Genomic DNA, 21,362 nt, shown 5'->3' with positions numbered 1-21,362 from the left:
ACAACGGTACCTAGCGTGCTCTCTGCATATGTGGCCGAGGATTTCGCCATGGCGATTTCAAGAGCATAAACTACTTATTTGGATCAAATTTGAACAAAGAAAAAAATTGAATGCAGTTGGCTTTAAGTTACAGTATCCTTGTTTATTTTATTGTTGCAATGCTAGTAATCGTCGTCCTGTGCATCAAAGAGGTCTTCGTTGTTATCCTCAGCATTGTAGACTTCCACCAGCCCTTCGTCATCGACTCGAGGCAGATGGGGCGGGATCTGCAAGTCATCTCGGGAAGGATTGGCACACTCGTAGCCATGTCTCCATTTACCTACAATGGCTTTTAGAGAATGCGGCAGCGGCAGTGACCTTTCCCAAGCAGGGTCTTTTCAACTTCAGCATTAGCGTGGGAGTTTCTTTTTTTTTTTTAGATGCGGGTTAGCGCTTGACGACAACGCTGGTTTTATTTTCTTTTGCTAAAGCCACTGTGTGAGCCAGGGACTCGGTGTTTTTTCTTTTTTTTTATTGCATCATTTTGCCACAGGGCATAAGCAACAAGGAAACAATGGACAAAACAGGGCAGAGGTACAACAAAGAAAAAAAAACACGATGATGTGGGGCACTACAGATAACTATAGAGTCCTGTTCCGGAAATGAATTCCAAAAGTTTCTGGTAAGGGGGCCATACGTCCACTGATGAATATTGGGAGGGCGGCCTGGGCAATGTCCAGTGGCCCCCATGTGTCCAGCTCAGGCAGGTTGGAGCCCTGGACACATCCCTAGGAAGTGTTCCAATGTCGCCTCAGCAACAGGGGCAGGGTTGCTACGATGCACATTTTCTTGCTCCTCAAGGTTGTTGCCAAAGTTTTTTTTCTTTAACTTGACAAGAATGCTCGGCGGTCGCCACGAGGCACGTGCTCACAAGTGCTCGGCGTTTTCTTGGTATTTTTTCCTGCAAAAGCGAGCTTACGGCCTGTACACCAGCTCCGCTGTTAAAAGTAGTTAAAGCGTAGGCTCGTGCTCACAAGTTTTTCAGAAAACAAATCAGGAGCGATTCAGGAGCCAGGTGGATGACCAGTAAAGCTGTGTGAAATAGACATCGCATGCCAGGTTTGAAAATGTACGCGTATTTATTTTTAGATGCGAAGGCATCTCATTCACTCGCCTTGTCCCTAAATCCGGCGTCGTCGTCGGCGTCCACCCCTCCTCCATTCTCCTCGCCGCGCCAGCTGCACTCTCCGCCACTCACCCCCTCTCCTCCGATAGCGAACACTCTCTCTCGAGGGGCATTGGATTGAATTCGATTAGATTGGCTTGGATTGGATTGGATTGGATTAAAGTGGATTGTGTTGGATTGTGTTGCGTCATAGCCGTGGCAGACGCACTGGCGTCGGCGCGTCCCCTCACCGTTATGCGCGCTATAAAACGTGGTGCCTGCGCCGCTCCGCTCCATCGTTCCAGCGCCGTTCCTCCGCTGTCCAACGCTGCAACGTGAACCCCCTATGCGTCGCATCTACACAGGGGTTCCCGGGGGAGGTGGGAGTTTTTTTGGTTCATCTTTTATTATAGTAGTGACTATCGCTTAGGGATTGCTTAATGAAACATGGAAGGACTGAAGTGTTATCCTAGCAAACGAACATCGGTCTTTTTGTTTCCTCTGGCAACTGGACAACCTCTGAAACTTCACTGTGAACTACCTAATTGTGAAAAGTAAATGAAACCCACTTTAATGATGGAGTTGCCTTGAAGGAGTACTGGCACGAAATTTCTAAGCTGGGGTAACTATGTAAAGTGCTCCATTTTTATCAGGAGTTATCTCCCAGTAAGTTTCAACAGTAGCCGTTCAGCATAACATAAAAATTTAAGTTTTATAAGTCAATTTAAATCTCTGCCCGCATGGGAGAGCCCAGAGCGGGCCAGCATGACATCATCTGCTACTTGCCCTAAACTGCCAACGTCGGGGCTCTTGTGACGTAGCCGACGTGCTGGCTGTGGTCGGCGTGCCGTGCTACACCGTGTGTACAAGTCATGGTTTTGGGACTGACGTCGTGCTGCCCTGGCGCGCGGGGATGGTGAAGACGATCGGCAGGTCTGGGCAAGTGCGTGTGCCCGCCCGCATGCGCGTCCAGACCGGCAGCGGTGTGACAAGAACGGTGACGTCAGGTGCTACCTCCTGTCATGGTGGCCACTCAGCGTTCGTTTTGTCCAAATCAAAACTGACACGAATAAACGACGCCGTCAATGATTGTTTACGCTGCGATCGGCCGTTGAATGTGCCATTCTATGATTTGTGGGGCTAATAGGCACCCATAGCAGTGAAAAAAATTACACCATCTTCCCGTGGGGAACCCTGATGAGGATGCGAAGCATCGTGGCGGTTCCGTGTGGTTCCATTGAGTTGCCGCTATGTTGAGTGATCTGGTTTTTACTAGCGCCAGAGGGAATTCCGCGTCCGGGTCCACACCGGTGGCAAAGGCACGCAAGTGATGTTGTGTGACTGAGAGTAGGTGGTGGTTCTCGAGGCGCCGAAACTCGTCCATCGTGTTCTTGTCGATGTTGTCTCTGTGGTAGAATCGGTAGTCTCCATCAGCTTTGGTGAGGTAAAGGTTGTTGACATTGGTGCACCGGCTGAGAGCAATGTACACGCCCTCCTCTTCGCAGCTTTGTCTTCTCGTTCTTCTTCTTCGGCGGTTCCCCTACGGGAAGATGAGGACGGTGGTTGAACGCGAACCTATCTCGTGATGGATTCTTTGGTTGGCCAATCCCTAGGGGCATCCTGCCACAATCAGCATCAGAGGCGCTGCGGACGGGGCTGGTTGAGCTGCAAGGCGCGTGGCGCTTCCCGCCACAGCTTTCCCACGGGAAATTCGGCGTACCCCTCTAAAGTTTTCAGTTAGTCGTTTCCGTTGACGTTCAGCTTCGCGTGCCTTCGTTGCATCAGTAGCTTCTTGACGTAGTTTGAATGAGTCAAGGACATAAGGCGCGTTCGTAGCACTTGCTCCTGTCACGTATTTGTAGCGTAGTGGGAAGAGCACCGCGTACCTCCCGTTGCGGCCAGAGAGTCGTGGGATCGAAACCGGGTGCCGCTATTTCTTTTTTTTATATTGTAATATCGCGGAGCTATGGGTGTAAGGAGGAGAGTTGCGCATGCGCAGTGAGCGTGTGGACGGCGCCGCCATCAACGACGGAGAACCAGGTGAGCCTAAGAAATGCTCTGCATTTAAAAAGCGTAACACGAAAATGTCATGTCAGTACTCCTTTAATGGCCAGTTGTATAATTATTTTTGGCAAACTTTCGATGACACAAGAGTTACAGCTGTCTATTGCAGAGCATTCTTAACAAAGTTGGCTTTATTGTGAGACATTTTTGAAAGCACAGGCAGAACAAAAATGCATGAAACCCCTGCCATAGAAGGCTTCGCTATAAAAACATATACTGTTGAAGGCTTCTTGACCTGGTGAGTTTGGCGTTTAATTGTTCGCTATTATCCCACACCGGACATGTTTAGGACATACGTTCATCCTAAATTAGAACCACTTCATCTTGTTACTAGAATGAATGAAAAGGATGCTTTCTCAAAATCCTCTCGAGACCCACATAGACGCTAGTGCGAGAAACTGGTTGGCACTATCAGTCGTAGTGCATTTCTTGTTCGAGCCCAACGCCAAGATCCTTCCGTGAGGAAAATGAACATCCCACTGTTTTCTATAACTGTGTGGTCACCATCGAAATGGCGCACCATTTTGAAACGTGATACGCACTCCTGAAGCTCTCCACAGTTGCAAAGAATTGAGGGCACCAAGGCAGTCTAATCACGCCTTCTTCTTTACAGAAAGGGCACAGTGGGCTTTTGTTGAAGACGCAGAAAATTACGCACCACCCTAGCCACATACCACTCTGCTCTAAAAAGTGCATTTTGCAGCATCTGTAAAATGAAGAAAAATCCTGAGGCAGTTCTTCTGGGCTTTGCCGAGCCCAGAAACAAGCAGGAAAGACCCCATGGGATGAAAAATTGCTTTAAATTTGTGAGCCTGTCTCCTCATTGCTTTTTACGGCACCTGGACAGCTGTTTCGTAACAGGCATAGTAATCAGTTGATTACACCTATTTTTCTTTCAACTTCAAATTGCCCCCATAGTTGCGTTTTTCATCACAAAATATGTCAAAGCTAGAAGAGCAGTAGTGTTTACGAGACATTCACGGTCAAGTGATGACGAAAAAGTTGCCCCAAATTCACAGTGTGAACGTGATCTTCATTTTTGTTCAATTTTACTTTAGGCGTAGTGATCCTGTACCTAGTCTCTTAACCAAAGTACCGGCTTATGTGAAAACGTTGACATCGTTGAAACTGATGAATATACTGGTTTGGTTACAACCTGTCATAATTTGCTGGTGAATTGGCTTGCAGCTCCGAACCTGGTTCTGAAGTAGCTTTGTGTGCTCGTTTCCGGTGCTAAAAGTGTTTGGATAAAACAAAATGTTCAGTATTGCTCTTCTGATTGTAACTCTTTTCATGTTGGTTTGGAGCTGCTCTTCTGCCCTTGGACCTCTGGCTTTCAAAGCCCGGCATGATGTCCTTTACATTTCTCACAAAGTCCAGTTTTTCTGCTATCGTGTGAAAATCCTTAGCACATCAAATAAAACCTTTCGAACTTACAAATGCGCACGGTCTCTGGTTTTTGTCAGCCCTTCACTTGATGAACCAAAGCCTGGTAACAACTACAAGTCTGGCATTTCTTACAAGCTTTCATAAAGGCACTGCGCCCTAATTTAACACTCTAGGCACTAGTCAAGGTTTTCTGCGCTGAAAGCATGGTAGTTGTTACGATGGGCCAGCTTGTTCTCACAATGCATTTGGCACCGGGCTGGCTGACTTGGTGCAAAAGTGGAAAACTAAAAATTGGGTGTACTGCTTGTGTTGCACGTACTCGCATTAAAATCAAAACACCCAGTTCAGATAGGGAGGTTGGGGTGAACTAGAAAAAAAAATGCATAATGGTTTTGTGCTTTGTGAGCTGGAGCCACATACTTCCTCGGCATGCTCTGCAGCCATTTAGTAGTCTTGTTAGCTATCCTTCCCCCTTAAAGGGGCCATGCAGGCAAAATGCAAGTTTGTTTAATTCGAAGGATTTCGTGTTTTTTTAGTGCCCCCGGCGCTTGTCCAGAAGCAAACGGTGCTTTATTCGCTAAGAAATTAATCAATTTAAGTTAAAATTTTGATTCTCCTGCCAAATCATGTGTTTTAACGATGCCTGCAATGACATCACAAGAGCAGGTCTTCAAAATAAACCGAGTGTGCTGCGGAGCCTTGTTTACTGTAAGTCAATGTAGACGGCACCACCATGCCACGGCGGGCCGTTTTCTGCCTTTGCTTTGTTTTTGACCGTATTTTTACCTGGCTTGTTTTTGTTCAGGGAGAAAATAATTGTACCGTGAAACATGGTGTTCGCTCGACAAATATGGTCACGTAAGACGCCGTCGCTTACGCCAAATGGCCAGTGTCGTCTGAGACAACCCCAAAGCGCCGCAGTGCAGTGCAGCTAAAACAAACATCGTGTGCGCAGTACCGACAGCAGTACGCATCGGTACTGTGTACTTTCGTAACTTCCACTGTTTCTCCCACCAGTCTTACTGCTATAAAAAGAATGTGCCCTAAGTGTAAGTGCAGATAGCTCGATCAGTAAGCTTATAAGCCCTGCCTAATTTGTGTTTGCTTTTGCCGGCCTCAGGCAATCGCAGAGATGGCTGGTATGACGTCATAGGTTCTGTTGCGGGAAATGAGCGAGTAGGTCGCATGGCCATTTCCATTTTTCCTAATGATGTAGCTTATTTGAGCAAAGTTTACGTTAAGAGTGGTGTCGGTATAATTCTAATGAGGCACTCTTTCGAATGAACCAAACTTGTGTTTTTCTCTGCATGGCCCCCTTAAGGGGCCATGAAGACAAAATACAAGTTTGTTTTATTCGAAAGATTTCGTGTTTTATACTGCCCCCAGTGCTTGTCTGGATGCAAACGATGGTTTATTCACCGAGAAATTAATCAGTTTAAGTTAAATTTTTGATTTTCCCGCTAAATCTTGTGTTTTCGTGGTCTGCAATGACATCAAAGGAACCGACCGCTCTGCAGCCGATTCCAAAGCCTTGTTTTCCGTTAGTGAACCTAGATTGTGCCACCATACCGCGGGAAGCCGTTTTTTGCCTTTGCTTTATTTTTGACCGTATTTAAACCGGGCTTGTTTTTGTTCAGGGAGAAAATAATCGCTTCGTGAAACATAGCGCTCGCTCGACAAATATGGTCAGGTAAGACACAGTTACTTGCGTCAATCGGCCAGTATCGTCTGAGACAACCCCAAAGCCCCGCAGTCCTGTGCAGCTGAACCAAGCACAGTGCGCGCAGTACCAACAGCAGACGCATCGGTACTTCTATGTTTACGTGTGCTTTCGTAACTTCCACTGTTTGTCATGCCATTCTGACTGCTTTAAAAAGAATGTGCCCTAAATTTAAGCGCAAATAGCTCCTTCGGCAAGCTTATAAGTTCTGCCTAATTTGCGTTTGCTTTTTCCGGCCTCCGCCAATCGCAGAGCTGGCTGGTATGACATCATAGGTTCTGTGGCGGGAAACGAGCTAGTGGGTTGCATGGCCATTCTCTTTTTTCCTAATTATGTAGCTTATTTGAGTGTCGTTTACGATAAATGTGGTGTCAGCATGATTCTAACGGGGCAACCTTTTGAATGAACCAAACTTGTGTTTTGTCTTCACGGTCCCTTTAAAGGCTCTGCCGCACTTATTATTAGCACCATTTGTCACAAAGGTGTCTGCCAAGGGAGCATGTGGCATTTGAACGGTTGAATAGCAATGGCTGGAGGCTTTAATTCAACCCTGGCTTCCAAAGCCTGTGGACACTAAGTTGCATCTAGAGGGACCATATTGCTGAAGCCAGGCATACTCCAGGAAGGAGGTTTCATTGCTTTAAAAAAGTATACTTGTAAATGGCATTACAGGTCACGTACGCGCTTGAGAAAGGTTGTCCTTTGATGCCCATAGTAGTATGTGTCCGCTGGATCTCTGCGCAGAGCTCTGAACTGAAAAGGGTGGCATAAGATACAAACCACCGCCGCATACCATGTAAACCAGTGGAGCTAGGATTGTGCGAATAGGAACTTGTTTTCGAAGTGAATGATTATTTGTTGATAGTTTGTAACTGGGGTGAGAATTTTTTTTAATTGAAGGAAATACATTCTAACTGCCGTTACAGAATCTGAAACTCAACTTTAGGTTTGCACACAGCGCCCATGAAAGTGTCAATAATTGATGGAAGTGCAGCTGTTTCAGTAGTCTGTGCCACTGAGAGTAGGAACGGTTGCGCGGCCTCTGGGTATAGAACCAACAACGCTTGCACGTTTCTTTTTAGTGTTTGCATGAGTGGTTTTACTTGATTCTAGCCATGGTTTCCTTTGTCCACCTTTATGTTCTCTGGGAGACATTTTTGACACTCGCTCACGGCAACATGCAAGATGGCTGATATTCTTTACATGGGAGAAGCTGACAACCCTGCCGCGAGTTGCAGGTTTAACGTTTCGAAACAGGTGGTGTGGTACTGGAGCTGCCATGAGGCAGAACTTTAGCTTGGTGGCGAATAAAAAAGGTTTCCGCGGGTTTGTGTAGCTGGGGCCAGATTTGCAGCGTGCGTCACTGAAATGCGCGATTGGTTCCTGCCCATGACATGTGACATTGTCATGCCACAAACCCGGGTCTTTGCGTCGTAAGCAGGGTTACTCAGGACTCAGTTCGAATCTAGCAGGACTTGGGTATCAAAGTTCATAAAGAGGGCCGGCATCTCCATTGTGTGCCAAAAGCTGGCTGCCGCAAGCGTGGAGAAACATCTTGCCTTCCATAGGCACTCTCTTAAGATGTGCTACTGGGGGCAGTAACTGCAAAACTTGTGCAATATTGTTTAAAGTTGGAGCTGTTTGGGATCAAATGTCTCGATATTCACAGTTCGTAATGGGGCAGTACCTGTAAACTAAATTTCATCGCGTGAAATCTGTTACCTAATACCGTAGGAGCGTAAACAGTGTCTTGTGTGGCACACTTGGCATACACGCAGCAAACATTAGAAAGTAATAATGTTAAAAAAATTCACGGCCCTTATTCTTTCTTTCTGCAGGCTTGGTACCGCAACCATCAAGTGCTGGAGAAAGGAAGAGTCATGGCCGTGTAGATCGTCCCGAGCTTTGTTTCCGCCAACATCGGGCGTTCACTCGGACGGAAAGCTCTTTCGACTGCGGTGTGTCAAGTGTTGCTGTGCTGTGAGAAATACTGTTTGGTACCGGTACGCTGCATCTTCTCAAGGGATCTATTAGCGTTCATGTCTCCATGGTGTCGCCACAGAAGCCGATTGAACACCCTGAAGGTGCGGACGAAGGGGGCGATAGATCCTGTTCTGAGGCCTCTGGTGAGCGCATTGTAGCATCAGTTCCCAAAGTGGCAAACGAGCGCGCCGCGCATTCTGTGTCCGCCGTGCCTGACGGAGAATCTGCACATTCTGTCTCGATGTCTACAAGTGAGTGTACCTTAGTTTCCGCTACCAATTGTGCGGGTGAGGAGGTTGCGTCAAACTGTGTTCCCAAAGGGGCAGATGTGTCCGTGGAGAATTCTGCTCCGAAAGCTCCAGATGAAGGCACCGCGGGTGACTGCCAGGAAACTGTGAATGCAGACGATGCTGTTACGAAAGCTGCCGATGGGGATAGCACTATTTCTCCCCCAGAACCCGCAGAAAGTTCAGTTCCCAACGCCGCAGACGAGGGCTCCGCAGCCTCGGCTCCGAAGAAAGCTCGCGTTAGAAAGAGGAAGCCTCCAGACAAGTCGAAGCCGATACCGTCCATGGGGCCTCAGGAGTGTCACGTCTGCCACAAGATCCTGTGCAACAAGGCGGTCCTCCGACAGCACTTTCGGACGCACACGGGCGAACGCCCTTTCTCTTGCGACTTCTGTCCGATGAAGTTCACCACCCAGTATGGGCTCGTCGTTCACCGGCGGCTGCATACCGGGGAGAAGCCGTACGTTTGCGAGGTTTGCGACCGGCGGTTCTCGCAGTGGGCCTCTCGTCAGAGCCACATGGCCACGCACTCGGCGGAGAAACCGCACAAGTGCCCCGTGTGCGAGAAGGGTTTCGCGCGGCGAGACACCCTTCAGATTCACCTGGGCACCCACACGGGCGAGCGGCCCTACTGCTGCAGCGTGTGTCCCAAGACGTACCGATACCGGGACACGCTGCAACGCCACGAGCAGAAGAAGCACAAACCCGCGAGTTAGTCTTACAAAGACAATTTAACACACAGAGAGGGAGAGAGAGCAAACATTTATTTCGTAACCCATGTCTGAGTCCGCGCTATGTGAGGTTGAGGCGAGATTCCGTTCCCGTGTGGGTACAAATCAGACATTTTCTGTGCGAACCCAGCGCCATCCAGAGTTACTCAATACACACCAGTTGCAAGCTCCCCATAGACCCCATTTACTATAAAAATCAGTCCGAAGTTGGCCCCTTGTGCACTGGGGGAAAGCAGGTGCAAGCATAGGGCCAGCGGCTGATCCAGGTTTTTCCTGGAGGGGGGGGGGGTGGTCAGCTTCTATCAGTAATCATGATGATAATGATGGGGAGGATGATGATAAGGATAGTAGCTTTTTTTATTCAACGAAATTTCTGAAAACTTGAAAATACAAGAAATACAAAAAATTACACCATCTTCCCGTAGGGGAACCCTGAGTTGTATGCGAAGCAGCCATGGGGTCGACTGAAGTTCCCATTAGTTTTCAGTTCGTCATTTCCGTTGACGTTCAGCTTCGCGTGCCTTCGTTGTATCAGTAGCTTCTTGACGTAGTTTGAATAAGCGAAGGACATAAGGCGCGTTCGTAGCACATGCTCCTGTCTCGGTTTGTAGCGCAGTGGGAAGAGCACCACGTACCGCCCGTTGCGGCCAGGCAGTCGTGGGATTGAAACCGGGCGCCGCATAACTATTTATTTTTATAGTGTACTGCGCTGACGTCAGCCCAAAACGCCGACGGGGCAGAAGAGACGCGCATGCGCAGTAGAGTGCGGATGGTGGACAACAACAAGGGAGGGAGGGACACAGCCCCGAGCATGAGATGCTTCGCATCTAAAATTGTCAACTACTCTTTCTACGACCTGAAGGGTCATCTACTTGGAGGTGGGTGGTTAGGTCATCCGGACCCCCTCCGCCCCCCCTCTCTGGATCCGCTAATGCATGGGGCAAGTTGATTAGCGTGACACGTGTCGGTGAAAGTTTGAAGTAGTACTCACTTGTGGCTGCTGCCGTAAGTCATTAAAAAAAAACAAAGAAACCACAAGTAACGTTATCTAGGGTCTATTCCTTTCACCTGCACCACGTGAACCCGTTCAGGCGGTGCAGCACTTCGCCGTTCGTTTTAGTGGTGCAGCTTGCGGCACCTGAACCACGCCGTTCGATTCACCGGTGGTGCCGACGGGTGCAGGACGAGTTTATGGCTTCGCCTGCACTTCCTGCCGATGAGGGGCAGAAGCAGACAAAAAAAGTGCAGGTCTGGTTCCACCGATGGCGGAACCAGACCTGCACCACTGTGAACTGGTTCGAGAGGTGCAGGCTGAATCGTATAGACCCCTAATTTGATGTTCCCTAATTTTAAAATCATGCTTTTTTTAAATTTTACTAGGTTGTGCTGTTAACTAAATATTTAGCAAAGTTCAGCTTTTGTCCTCTAGGTGGTGGGCCAATACACTTCCCCTTAGAGTCACTAAATAAGCTCTACTTGCCCTTCAGCGTCAACAAAACAGGGGTGCTTGTGCTCCATGCTCGCGCTGTCCGGATTCTGAAGCGGAGTTGCGCAACTGGTGTGTGTATACTGCTTCGTTTGGAACCCTCCTATCCTTTTACGTGACTGCTAACAGAGCTCCGCAGTTCTGCCTCCGTAGCCTAGGGCTAGAAACGTCAGTTTAGGAATTAATACCCCCGATTCGACCCGCTTTTTTCAAGACCCGTGATTTTTTTTTTATTTTAGAATATTCCCTCAGCTCACTTCTCTGCATTCTTTTCGTAAATAAGGCTGGTTTGGTATCTTTTAGGTCTGTTCAGAGGTGGGGCATGGCATATCAACACGTTTAATTAGCATTTTGCATCGCACTGGAAGTGCTTGGCTTGTACCTATCTTGGAAATGGAATACCGCATTTAGCGGAGCGTTGAAGAAGTGTAGGGCTGTTGCGTGTGTATGCTTGATGGTTGTTGTGTGTAGCCACTTTTCTGCTTTCTTCATTTTACGAGCACTGTCGATGGGTTTTTTGCAGCTTTGTTGCTCTGTCGGAGATGGTCCACCACATTAAGATTGCGTTTGTCGCTCGAAATCTTCTCAGAAGCGACCGTGAATACTTTTTGCTGTTTTTACAATGAAATTCCTAGCATACACTGTTGTTTCAGCTGTTGAATTGTTCACAAGTATGTTTGACAAGTTCTTATAAAACTGGCTGCCTTAATCACCCTATTTCACTGCACTTAACTGCATATTTTTGAAGTATTTCGAAATTCCACAACACAACGGGCATTTGTTTCAGTGAAGTTGGATACGTAAACTATCCTTAGTTGAAAACGAAGTCCTCGCTAAAGACACACACAAAAAAAACTGTATTTACAGTGCGGCTGAATTAGTGAGGTTGAACAGTCAAGCTGAAGCACCAGATGCATCACACTTTGAAGGCTTGCGAATCAGTTGCGATTGACCGTCAGGCGGCAGGCTTTCCAACAGTGCAACGGTGACATGCGTGTAAGCGGCAGGGCATTTGGAGCAGCCCACATCTCCTTGGTGTCGGGCCAGCTCTGTGATCTCGCTTCTCTTGTCGCATCATGATGCCCAAGCTGCTTCAGCCAACACTTCCTGGATAAGAAAGCCCAGCTGCATACTGACATTGTCCCCAGACCCCTGGGTTTTTAATCGAACAATGCATGCTGTTGGGCTTTCTTTAACCTGTTATTTTTCGTTTTTCTGTATAGGTTATAAAAGAAACAATGAACTTGCCTAGCTTTGGGCCCCTAGATAGTGAGATAAAGCTTCCTTGACAAAAAGTCGTTGACGCCGCAGCACTCGTGAAGCTAGTTTGCCAACGAGTACATTTGTTATTATGCATTTGCAGTAGTTTTGGTCATATTGTTTAATGCATTTTTACTAGGCTTGAAATGCCTTTAATGTAACCTGTAATTAAAATCCTTCGATGTGCGTGCAAGGACATTCACTGCAAAAGTGTTCTTTAAAAATAAAATTCATTCTTGCGAGCAACTGCAAAGTGAGGAGATACCATCCCGCTTTGAGGGCATATTTTGAAGGGTTTAGAAATCAGGCTAACTTTTTATGCCTTGCATTGCCTTACTTTATAACTGACATGGGCCTTCATAGAACTGCCGTTTACGTTTTCTTTTAATTCCAAAGACAAATGTTTTAGTTGCAACTTGCTAGAATATATATATGCTTATTAGGTTAATACCGAAACACTTGTGGCTGAGGTCAGCACGAGACATGAAAATTGTCTTTATATGAAATATAGTATCATTACAAAAGCTAAAAGCAGCAGGATAGCTTGTGTACGATTTCTTTATGCCAGAAAAAAATTTCAAACTATTTTACATGGGCCTTTTGTTTTTTTGCGGGATAGTTGCTGGAGTGTGCTTGGGAAATTGTAAATTTCAATTTTCTCATTGATTGTTCTTGAATGAGTTTGATTCCAAAATACTTGCGTTGGTGCACAACTGTTTGAAGAAAGTCAGGATTTTCAGCATGCCAGTGTTCTTGTATTTCTCCTCATTTTTGTTTTTCTTGTTTAGTGCTTTTGAAGCCTACAAATTTCCTGTAACCTTGCTTTGACATGTAATTTCTCATTAGGTGTGAATAAATGAAGACTCGAATCCAAGGAGTGTTTTTATTGTTTTTCTCCCTGTTTCTGGTGCCATTTTGCCCGTTCAGGGCTTGGAGAAGCGTGCCTTTTTATGCGTATTTTGGCTGATTAACATTTCTTTTTTTCACATTAGGCACCGCGTCACTGTTCACGAGAAGTTTCATTTAAAGGAAGGCTCTTCGAAAACCTCTGTTTACTGTTGGTGTTATCAAATGCAGCACTGTTAAAACTGTTGTTAGCAATAACCATTGAGGAAGCAGCTTATATCTTCCCGTGGCATATACATCCATGCTCTCTAGTCTGCTTCTACAGTACAGATGTCAACAATGGCGAGGGGCTGGTTCTCTTGTGAACTGTCAACTATCTTTTCTCCCTTTGGAGCTTCTGGTGTCCAGAGCTATGTGGATTTAACAATTATTTTAGCAATATTGACTTGGACATTTCAACTTCCTTCAACATGGTTGAAACAAACTCCCGTGTTATGGCGTCTTAGCCTGCGACTCGCCGCGGTGACTCAGCGGCTAAGGCGTTTTGCTGCCGAGTACGAGGACATGGGTCTGATTCCCGGCCGCAGGAGCCGCTTTTCTGATGGAGGCTAAAAGCAAAAATGCCTGTGTGTATGAGATTTCGGCGCACGTTAAAGATTTAAAGATCCCCAGGTGGTCAAAATTATTCCGGAGCCCTCCACCACAGCATGCCTCATCACCTGCGTTGCGTCGGTGCGTTAAATACTACAATCAATCAATCTTAGCCCGGAAAAGGTTCTGTACTTTGTGTTCCCACCATTTATTGCATCTTTTGAACTTGTAGTGCTGTTATCACTGAAGGTGCGCAGGGGAGTGTCCCTTCAGGAAGTCATGGTAGCTGGACATTGGTTGCATGATCTCTCAGTTTCTCCAGGTCTTTCGCTAGTGTCAGGACTCACCATTTCGGTACAACAAAAAAACCCATGAACCGTTCTACTCAGCCAAAATGGATGGCCAGTGAAGAGCTTTTTACCACACGACATAGAGGTGAGTGTATTTGGGTGAAAGGTATGAGCAAACTTAATTTCTCTTGAGTGCTGATGACTGTTGCACCTATGAAAGACACACACAGGCAGTTTCCATCGAGCGGCCGTGCACAGGCATACACACACTTTTGACCCTTCTAATCTTGAAAGTGGCGCATATTGGTAGCTAATCTAATCAAGGTGCACGTCTAAGTGCTGAGACATAAGCTTGAGGTCAAAATAGTCTTTTGAATGGCGTGCCAATTTGGTGGGGATATGGTACTTATATCAAACACACAGGGATCTTCGTTTTCGAATGCCCCGTGTTTTGGAACACCTTGCACTACAAAGACACGTGGGGCCGTGGCCTATATGAAAAATTGATTATGATTATGGGGTTTTAACACGCTGACGCTTCACAGGCGATTAGGTGTGCTGTAGTGAACGGCTGCAGTTTAATTCTGACCACCTGGGGATCTCTAACGTGTGCCGAAATCTCGAACAGACGGGCGTTTCTGCTTTTCAGCTCCATCAGAAAAGCGGCCGCTACGGCCAGGAATCGAACCCGCGTCCGATATGAGAAATGCATGGAACCCTAGCCATGTAAGCTTTGCTTACAAATATTCAAAAGTGCCACCAGATTGGGCATGAATTTGTTTGTCTTGTGCTGGTCCCATTGTTGGGTACACGCAAAAAAATTAATGCGGAGACACACATTCACCGTTACGTCTTGGCTGGTACCCGTGCTCACAAAATGCTCTTGCCAGCGAATTTCGCGATGTTACTTTAAGGGTGCACTCTGCTGCGGATATGGAGAGTGTGGCATAGACAGAAAGTCATGACGTTGTAAGGTCAGTTGGATTCAAGTTAGAGTTGAGCTGTGAAAAAGTCGATGCTAACCCCCACAACACTGAGTGCGCTACAATAAAGAAGTTTAGTACGCCGCACTTAATGGCCAACTGCACTCAACTTTCACCTCGACCAAATTTATTTTTAATGCGAAGTCAGTACCCCAAATCAGCTGGGACACGAGTGGTAGCCCCGCGAAAGCCTCGTTAATCAGTCAGAAGCGTTTAAAAGCATTTCGGCTGGCGTACCCGCAAATTTTCCCGCCATTTTTTCGCAGACCAGGAGTGCCCTCTGTTGATTAGCTCGCATCATCCGTAAAGGCCGCGGATCTGTCAGCCCGCTCTCGTTACAAACCCCTGCGCACTCGCGCCGCGGGCTCGGGCTCGAACCCGGGTTCTTTTTTCGCCTCCCCTTTACGGATTGCCTTAACAGGCCCCATACGTTTGTAGTACCTCCCGTGGCGACGAAGCGAAAAAAAAAACCCGGACTCGAGCCCGAGCCCGCGGCGCGAGCCCGCAGGGGTTTGTAACCAGAGCGGGCTGACAGATCCGCGGCCTTTACGGATGATGCCAGCTAACCAACAGAGGGCAGTCCTGGTTTGGGAACCGTGGTAGCCCCGCGAAAAAATGGCGGGAAAATTTGCGGGTACGCCAGCCGAAATGCTACCGACCACACTGCACCTGCCGGCGGACCGCGTAAACAGCCATGACGCGCCACGGCCGTGGACGCGCCTGTGACGTTCCAGCCGATGGGGGCTTCTTCGTCTGGCCAGCCACGTGGCTGGAGAATCGGTCTAGCTCTGCTGCGCATGCTTCACCCATGTGCTGCCCCGTGCGCGTGCAGAGCTTGCGCGGACTTGACCGTCCGGCCGCTCGCTGGACGGCTGCAACGTCATTGCAATGGCCGCGCTCTCGTCGGTTTCGGTTTCAAAATCGACGATTTTTGCTGAGCGCTTGCGGTGTCCGCGAGCGTATCTCAGCTGTTGTATTTTGCGTGTTGCTATCTTTTTAGTTAGGCAGACTATACAAAAATGGGGTTTTCAAGAGGTCGAAATTTTGAGTGCAGTTTGCCGTTAAGTGCCCGCTCCTGTGGTTTCACGGCGCCGTCGTCCCTCTTAACTGAGCGAACGAAGAGGACACTGAGGACAAACGAGATAGAACTAGCGGGAATGCGGAGGAGTAAAGTATGGCGAAAGTGGGAGGGTGAGGGCGGTGTGCCCAGATGGCGCGAGACATTCTGTCCAGCGGTGATGCGCTGCAAAATAACTGTGGGAATGAAGAGGCCACCGGAGATAGAGCGTGGAGGAAAGCGGAAGGTGGAAGCATGGCGGAGGGCGTGAGACATGGACACCCGCGGCGACACGCTACGAGACAATGCCTGAGTATATTGCACACCTTCGTGCATTCGGTGGTGCGGCGGTCACTTCGTGAGATACAGAAGGCATGCGCCGTCACACACAAGGCTGTAGTTCGGTCTGCACACAAATTCTGTATTAGGGAGTATCGTAATCGTCAGCCAAATTATTTCCTTCAACTCTGGGTTCGTGACTTGATTTTTGTCATTGTTCTGGCTAGCATTTTTTTCTTGTACAGTCAAATGAGAATGTTAGTGGAGGTTTTATTTGCTTCTATGGGAATACCAGTGATGTGTTTGACTTGCCGGGGTTGGTTAAATTTGGTAAACCAGTCGTCTTGCGAGGACACGCGTATCTAATGGTAGTGTTTCATTGTGGTAACAGCTGAAAAACCGAGTAGCATGCATGATCGCTAGTGTTAAATGGAACAGATCTTTTTGTTGGAGTCACTCAAGGGGTGCGAACTGCATGTTGAGTCAAGTGGGCAAAAAATGCTCACGGTGGGCAATCTTTCGTCGTGTGCATGATCATCAGCTTTTGCCTCAAACCATTCAGAATTAATCATCATTGAAGTATTGCATTATCTAAGCATTTAGGAAAAGGTATGCATTGCCAGTCCGAGGTGAGGCTTAGGGTATAGGTTTGTGCGTGCGTGCATGCTAATGTGCGTGTGTGTGTGTGTGTGTGTGTGTGTGTGTGTGTGTGTGTGTGTGTGTGTGAGAGAGAGAGAGAGAGAGAGAGAGAGAGAGAGAGAGAGAGAGAGAGAGAGAGAGAGAGAGAGAGAGAGAGAGAGAGAGAGAAATACCAATGTTGCATTACAGGCTTTCCCCTGGCGTGGTCTGGGCCTGACGTGATCGCGGGCCCAGACCAGCGACTGCGGCACAAAGAAAACCGGCAACGGCATGCGACGGAGCACTGGCGTTGGCAGCGCGGCGTGTGTAGCGAAATACGCTGTCGCAGCCAACGTTACTTAGTAACGTTGGTCGCAGCAACGTAGCGTGCGCGCTCACTGTTTCTTTTTTTCTGTTTCGTTGTTTTGCATCTCTAGTTAATTTGGTTCGGTTTCAATTTGCATCACATTGTAATCACTCTGGGCCGACTTCTTTTGCCAGGAGCGATGGAAACCAGGGGATCCCAGTTCGATTGAACGGTTCTGAATACCGAGGCAGTCAAATATTGGGAGTTTGCCCCCATTGAAATATACCGGGCTGGGATGGGACCAAGGCGTCAGTTCGAATTAACCGAGTTCGAATTAATGACCTTTTATTATAATGAGTGCCTTAAGGCCAACTGCACTCAAAATTTCCACCCCTTGAAAACCCTATTTTCATATAGTTTGCCTAAAAATACTGCAATATTCAAAATATGACACCTAAAATATGTGCATCCGCAGCGCAAATGGCCATCAAAGCTCGACCGGTTCTCCTGGCTGGCCGTAGGAAAAAGCGCAGGGCTGGCCGCAGCGTTACTTCTGCTTCATGGCTGTTTGCGCGATCCGCCGGCAGGTGTAGCGTCACCTGTGGTGGAGCTATTTTAAACATTTATAACTAATTAACCACGCATTTCACAGGGCTACCAGTAATGTCCCAGTTGGTTTGGGGGTACGCACTGTGCGCTCAAAGTAAATTTGGTTGAAATGAAATTTGAGTGCAGTTGGCGTTTAATTTCAAATGGGCAAGACTTGGAAGTTTCATTTTCAAAAAAGAAAAAAAAAAAGAAATGTTTGCAGGATGGTGAAGCTTAAAGGAGTACTGACACCAAATTTTGACGCCTAAAAAATGACATAATTGGCTTCATTAGTTTGTACAGATGCCTCACAGAAATTTTTGCAGCGATCCGAGGCCGGAATCACATCTAAAATCGATTTTGATTGTCCCGGCCGCGAGCTTCCACAAATCGGCAGCACTAGCGAAATCGCTTTCGGCTTGACGAAACATCGGCCGGCGTGTCTGGCCGGTTCAGGGTGGCGTCATATAGTCGTTTTCGGAAGCGGAAACGATATCCTGCGCTGCGGTTGTCGGTGGTATTCGTTTGGGCAGGAGACGTCGTAAGGGTGTAGCTGTGTGAGCAATGCTTGTAAACTTTGCGCACTTGCCGTGTTCGACGTCTTTGCTCTTCAGTTCGTGGCCGGCGCATGGTGTTCCCTTGCACTAGTGCCGAAAACTGCGCGGTGCCGGCACCGCGCGGTGCGCGATGTCGACGCGCACCGCGGCGACGCGGCGGTGCGCGTAGCCGAGCTCGCCCAAGTTGTGCTGTGGCAAGCTCGCGAAATGCGAAGTACTGCTCGTGGAAGCCTGTCCGAGCAAATCGACGACGACGCCAAGATGCATTATTTTCCACGCGACGACATGCAGCGCTAAACGTGGACTGAAAAACTATCGCCCAAGCCAGCGGCTCGGCGTTTCTCGGGTCAGCTTGGGTGTTGGGAACTTCAGGCTTAGTATCGTGGCGAATATTTGATCGCCGGTATCTGTACAACTGTGAATGACCATCCCTTACACAACTTTTCACCACACTATCATCCCCTTTTTCGCATACTGAGCTTTATTTTGGCGATAATTGCCGTTTCAGCGATCGGTGGCCAAGACATCTGCCGCGGCCTGTTTTGATTCTAGCGCGCAGGTGGCGCCATCTTTCGGCCGCTCGCCGCACCGCGGTGCCGGCAGTGCTGGGTCGGAGCGCCGAACCTCCGCTTCCGGTCAGCGTAAGCTTACCATCGCGGCAAATATCTGAACGCCGCTTTTAAATTCAGCGCTGATAACAACCCCTAGCACAATTTCACCACACTAACATCTACTTTCTCGCAAGTGGAACTTCTTTTTCGGAATCAGATTGATTATAAGAGTGGCGACAAGCTGTTGCTATCACGGTCTGCGCCGATTCGAGCCGCAGTGATATTAAAAAACGGACGACGGCGAAGACATCGCCGGCCTAATCGCCTGGCCAAATAAAGTTGCTCTGTCTGTCGGGTGGCAGCGACTCATCCGAGTTTGACGATTCAGACGACATGTCGACTGCTCGGGCGAGTGCGGACCATGTGCAATCGTAGCAGACGATGCGGCGAACGTCCCTGACGTCACGGGTGCGACCGTGACGTCAGACTGGCCGGACTGGCCCGCTTGCAGGCTGGCCTTCGAACGGCAATTTTCCCGCGCGGCGACCGAATTTGAAACTGGTTGCAATAAACGTGCTGTAATTAATTCTGTGTTGGCGGCGGACGGCTTTCGGTTCGATTTTCGTAATTACTGGGCTAATAGGTATTCTTTACAGCATAAAAACTGAAAGCGAGAAATTTAGTGTCAGTACTCCTTTAACCTGTAAGGGTGGAATGCGATTAGCCAAGCAGATGTAGCTGCACTATCCACACACATTGAATGGCACTGCCCTGGTTGGTAGATGGCACCGCAGTCATTGCATGTGCTTTATCCTGGCAGTCTAGCTGCTGTGCTTGTGAGGGAGGGCATGTATGCTCAAACGTTATAAAAAAAATGTGAGTTGGACTTGCAGTAATGTGGAGCCCCGCCTGTATAGTCAGCTGAGCCAGTTCTGTACGTATAATAAAGGAGATTTAATATAATCTGACGGCACCTCAATCTTATTTCACAGTGCGTGTTCCCTTTCAGAAGCGATTTATCGGTTGCGCTTTCAATGCGAAGTTGTACTGGGCTCATCAGCGACACAGGCGTGCTGCTGTGAAGAAACTTGTCTTTCCTTTCCAGTAAAAGTCAGCACTAGAAGCCAGCAATGTTTCATTGTTAAAATCATAAAACCTACACATCCTTCTGTGTGTTTGTAGCTGACATGGCTTTGTTGCATGTCATTGTGTAGTAGCACAGGTAGAGAGGCCACCTCAAGGAAGCTGCAAGGTTACTGGTCCAAAAATTGCCTTGTTTGGGTGAGGGGCATGACGCCAGTTTTTGGAGGCAGGTGTGATGACAAAACTGGAAGTGATGTTGCAGTAGGACTTGGCATTTTATAAGTTGTCAGACATAGCAAGAATGGAAGCGGGGGCTCCAGAAGTGTGTGTGGGGGGGGGGGGCTCTAGCTTTTCTTGTTGCAAAAAGAAGAGGCTCGGCCTCTTTTGGTCTTCACAGGGTAAGACAAATGATAACTTTAAAAAAATCTGGCAGGAGTGGTCCAAAGCATGGGGCTCAACACAGCTGAGTCATTTTGCCAGAGAACACGTCCTGTATGGTAAGGCTAGGCATTATTAAATTCCTCATTCGCATTGTTTCTTTTGTTGTTACAGGTTGTTACTGACATATTGCTATCATTAAAATTTTGCTGTTCCTGTGAGGGGGAGTAAATGGCTTCTTTTTTTTAAATGGTACTTACAATGTCGATTGAATGATGCATGAAGGAACTTGGAAATGCACTTAGAGTGCTATGTAGAGTGTGTGACAGCTCTTCCGTAACAAAAACAAATATCTTCCTTAATTATGTAGGATGTTTTAAGTGGATAAAAAGCTGTTACCCTAAATGGGGTTTGATTAAAAATTCAGTTGAGATGTTGTGCTGGAAAGCATGAGGTCGCGGGTTTCATTCCCGGCCGCGGTGGCCGCTTTTCTGATGGAGGCGAAAAGCAAAAACTCCTGTGTGTACGAGATTTCGGCTCACGTTAGAGATCCCAAGACGGTCAAAATTAACCTGGAGCCCTCCACTACGGTGGCCCTCATCGCCTGCGTTGCATCGGCACGTTAAACCGTACAATCAATTGAAGATTCAGCCGGAAAAGCCAGGCCGACTTCTGTGAAAAATTATTTGGACAAGAAATAAAATCAGACACTGGTTTTTATAGAACTGAAAAATGCAAAAAGAAAAGGCAAAAGGCTTGCACACATAATATCTGAGTAGCAAAAAAATGAGAATAAAGGAAAAGGTGTCCTTACGCTTCACAAATCTTCATCGCCATCACCAAGATTCTTGAGCCTCCCCCTCCCCCCTGCCTTCCAAAGCCTCTGAATGTAAGCGACGCTTATTCCAGTTGTGACGTCGCGTCGTCTTCCGTTGACATTACCACCCGCAACTGAGGGCAGTGCAGCACAGTGAAGCAGCAGTGCATGAGGCGTGCAGCATGCACTGTTCACTGTTTGTCACCATAGTGCGAAGAATTGTAGATTCATCATGCAGTGTCATTCTGAAACAAAATTAACTACTAGTTGCTTCACTGCCTGTACACAAAACACTAATGCGCTTGTTCAATGCGAGCGATCCAGTCAAGCGAGAAAGCTACATTTTCATTGCT

General features: G+C 47.7%; 1 protein-coding gene across 1 annotated transcript in view; it reads left to right on the top strand.

Annotated features, from left to right (window-relative positions):
- Positions 1 to 21,362, top strand: part of LOC144153236 (uncharacterized) — a 79,000-nt gene that overhangs the window by 45,964 nt on the left and 11,674 nt on the right. Inside the window, exon 4 of the mRNA XM_077684886.1 lies at positions 8,303 to 9,294. Within this exon, the coding sequence (XP_077541012.1) occupies positions 8,303 to 9,294 (992 nt within the window). The remainder of the gene's footprint in view (positions 1 to 8,302; positions 9,295 to 21,362) is intronic.

The sequence above is a fragment of the Haemaphysalis longicornis genome, unplaced genomic scaffold (genome assembly GCF_048455015.1).
Source record: "Haemaphysalis longicornis isolate Haplotype H1 unplaced genomic scaffold, Haemaphysalis longicornis Haplotype H1 scaffold_9, whole genome shotgun sequence".
Lineage (NCBI taxonomy): Eukaryota > Metazoa > Arthropoda > Arachnida > Ixodida > Ixodidae > Haemaphysalis > Haemaphysalis longicornis.
The sequence above is the reverse complement of the archived record's forward strand: the minus strand, read 5'-3'. Positions and strand labels throughout refer to the sequence as shown.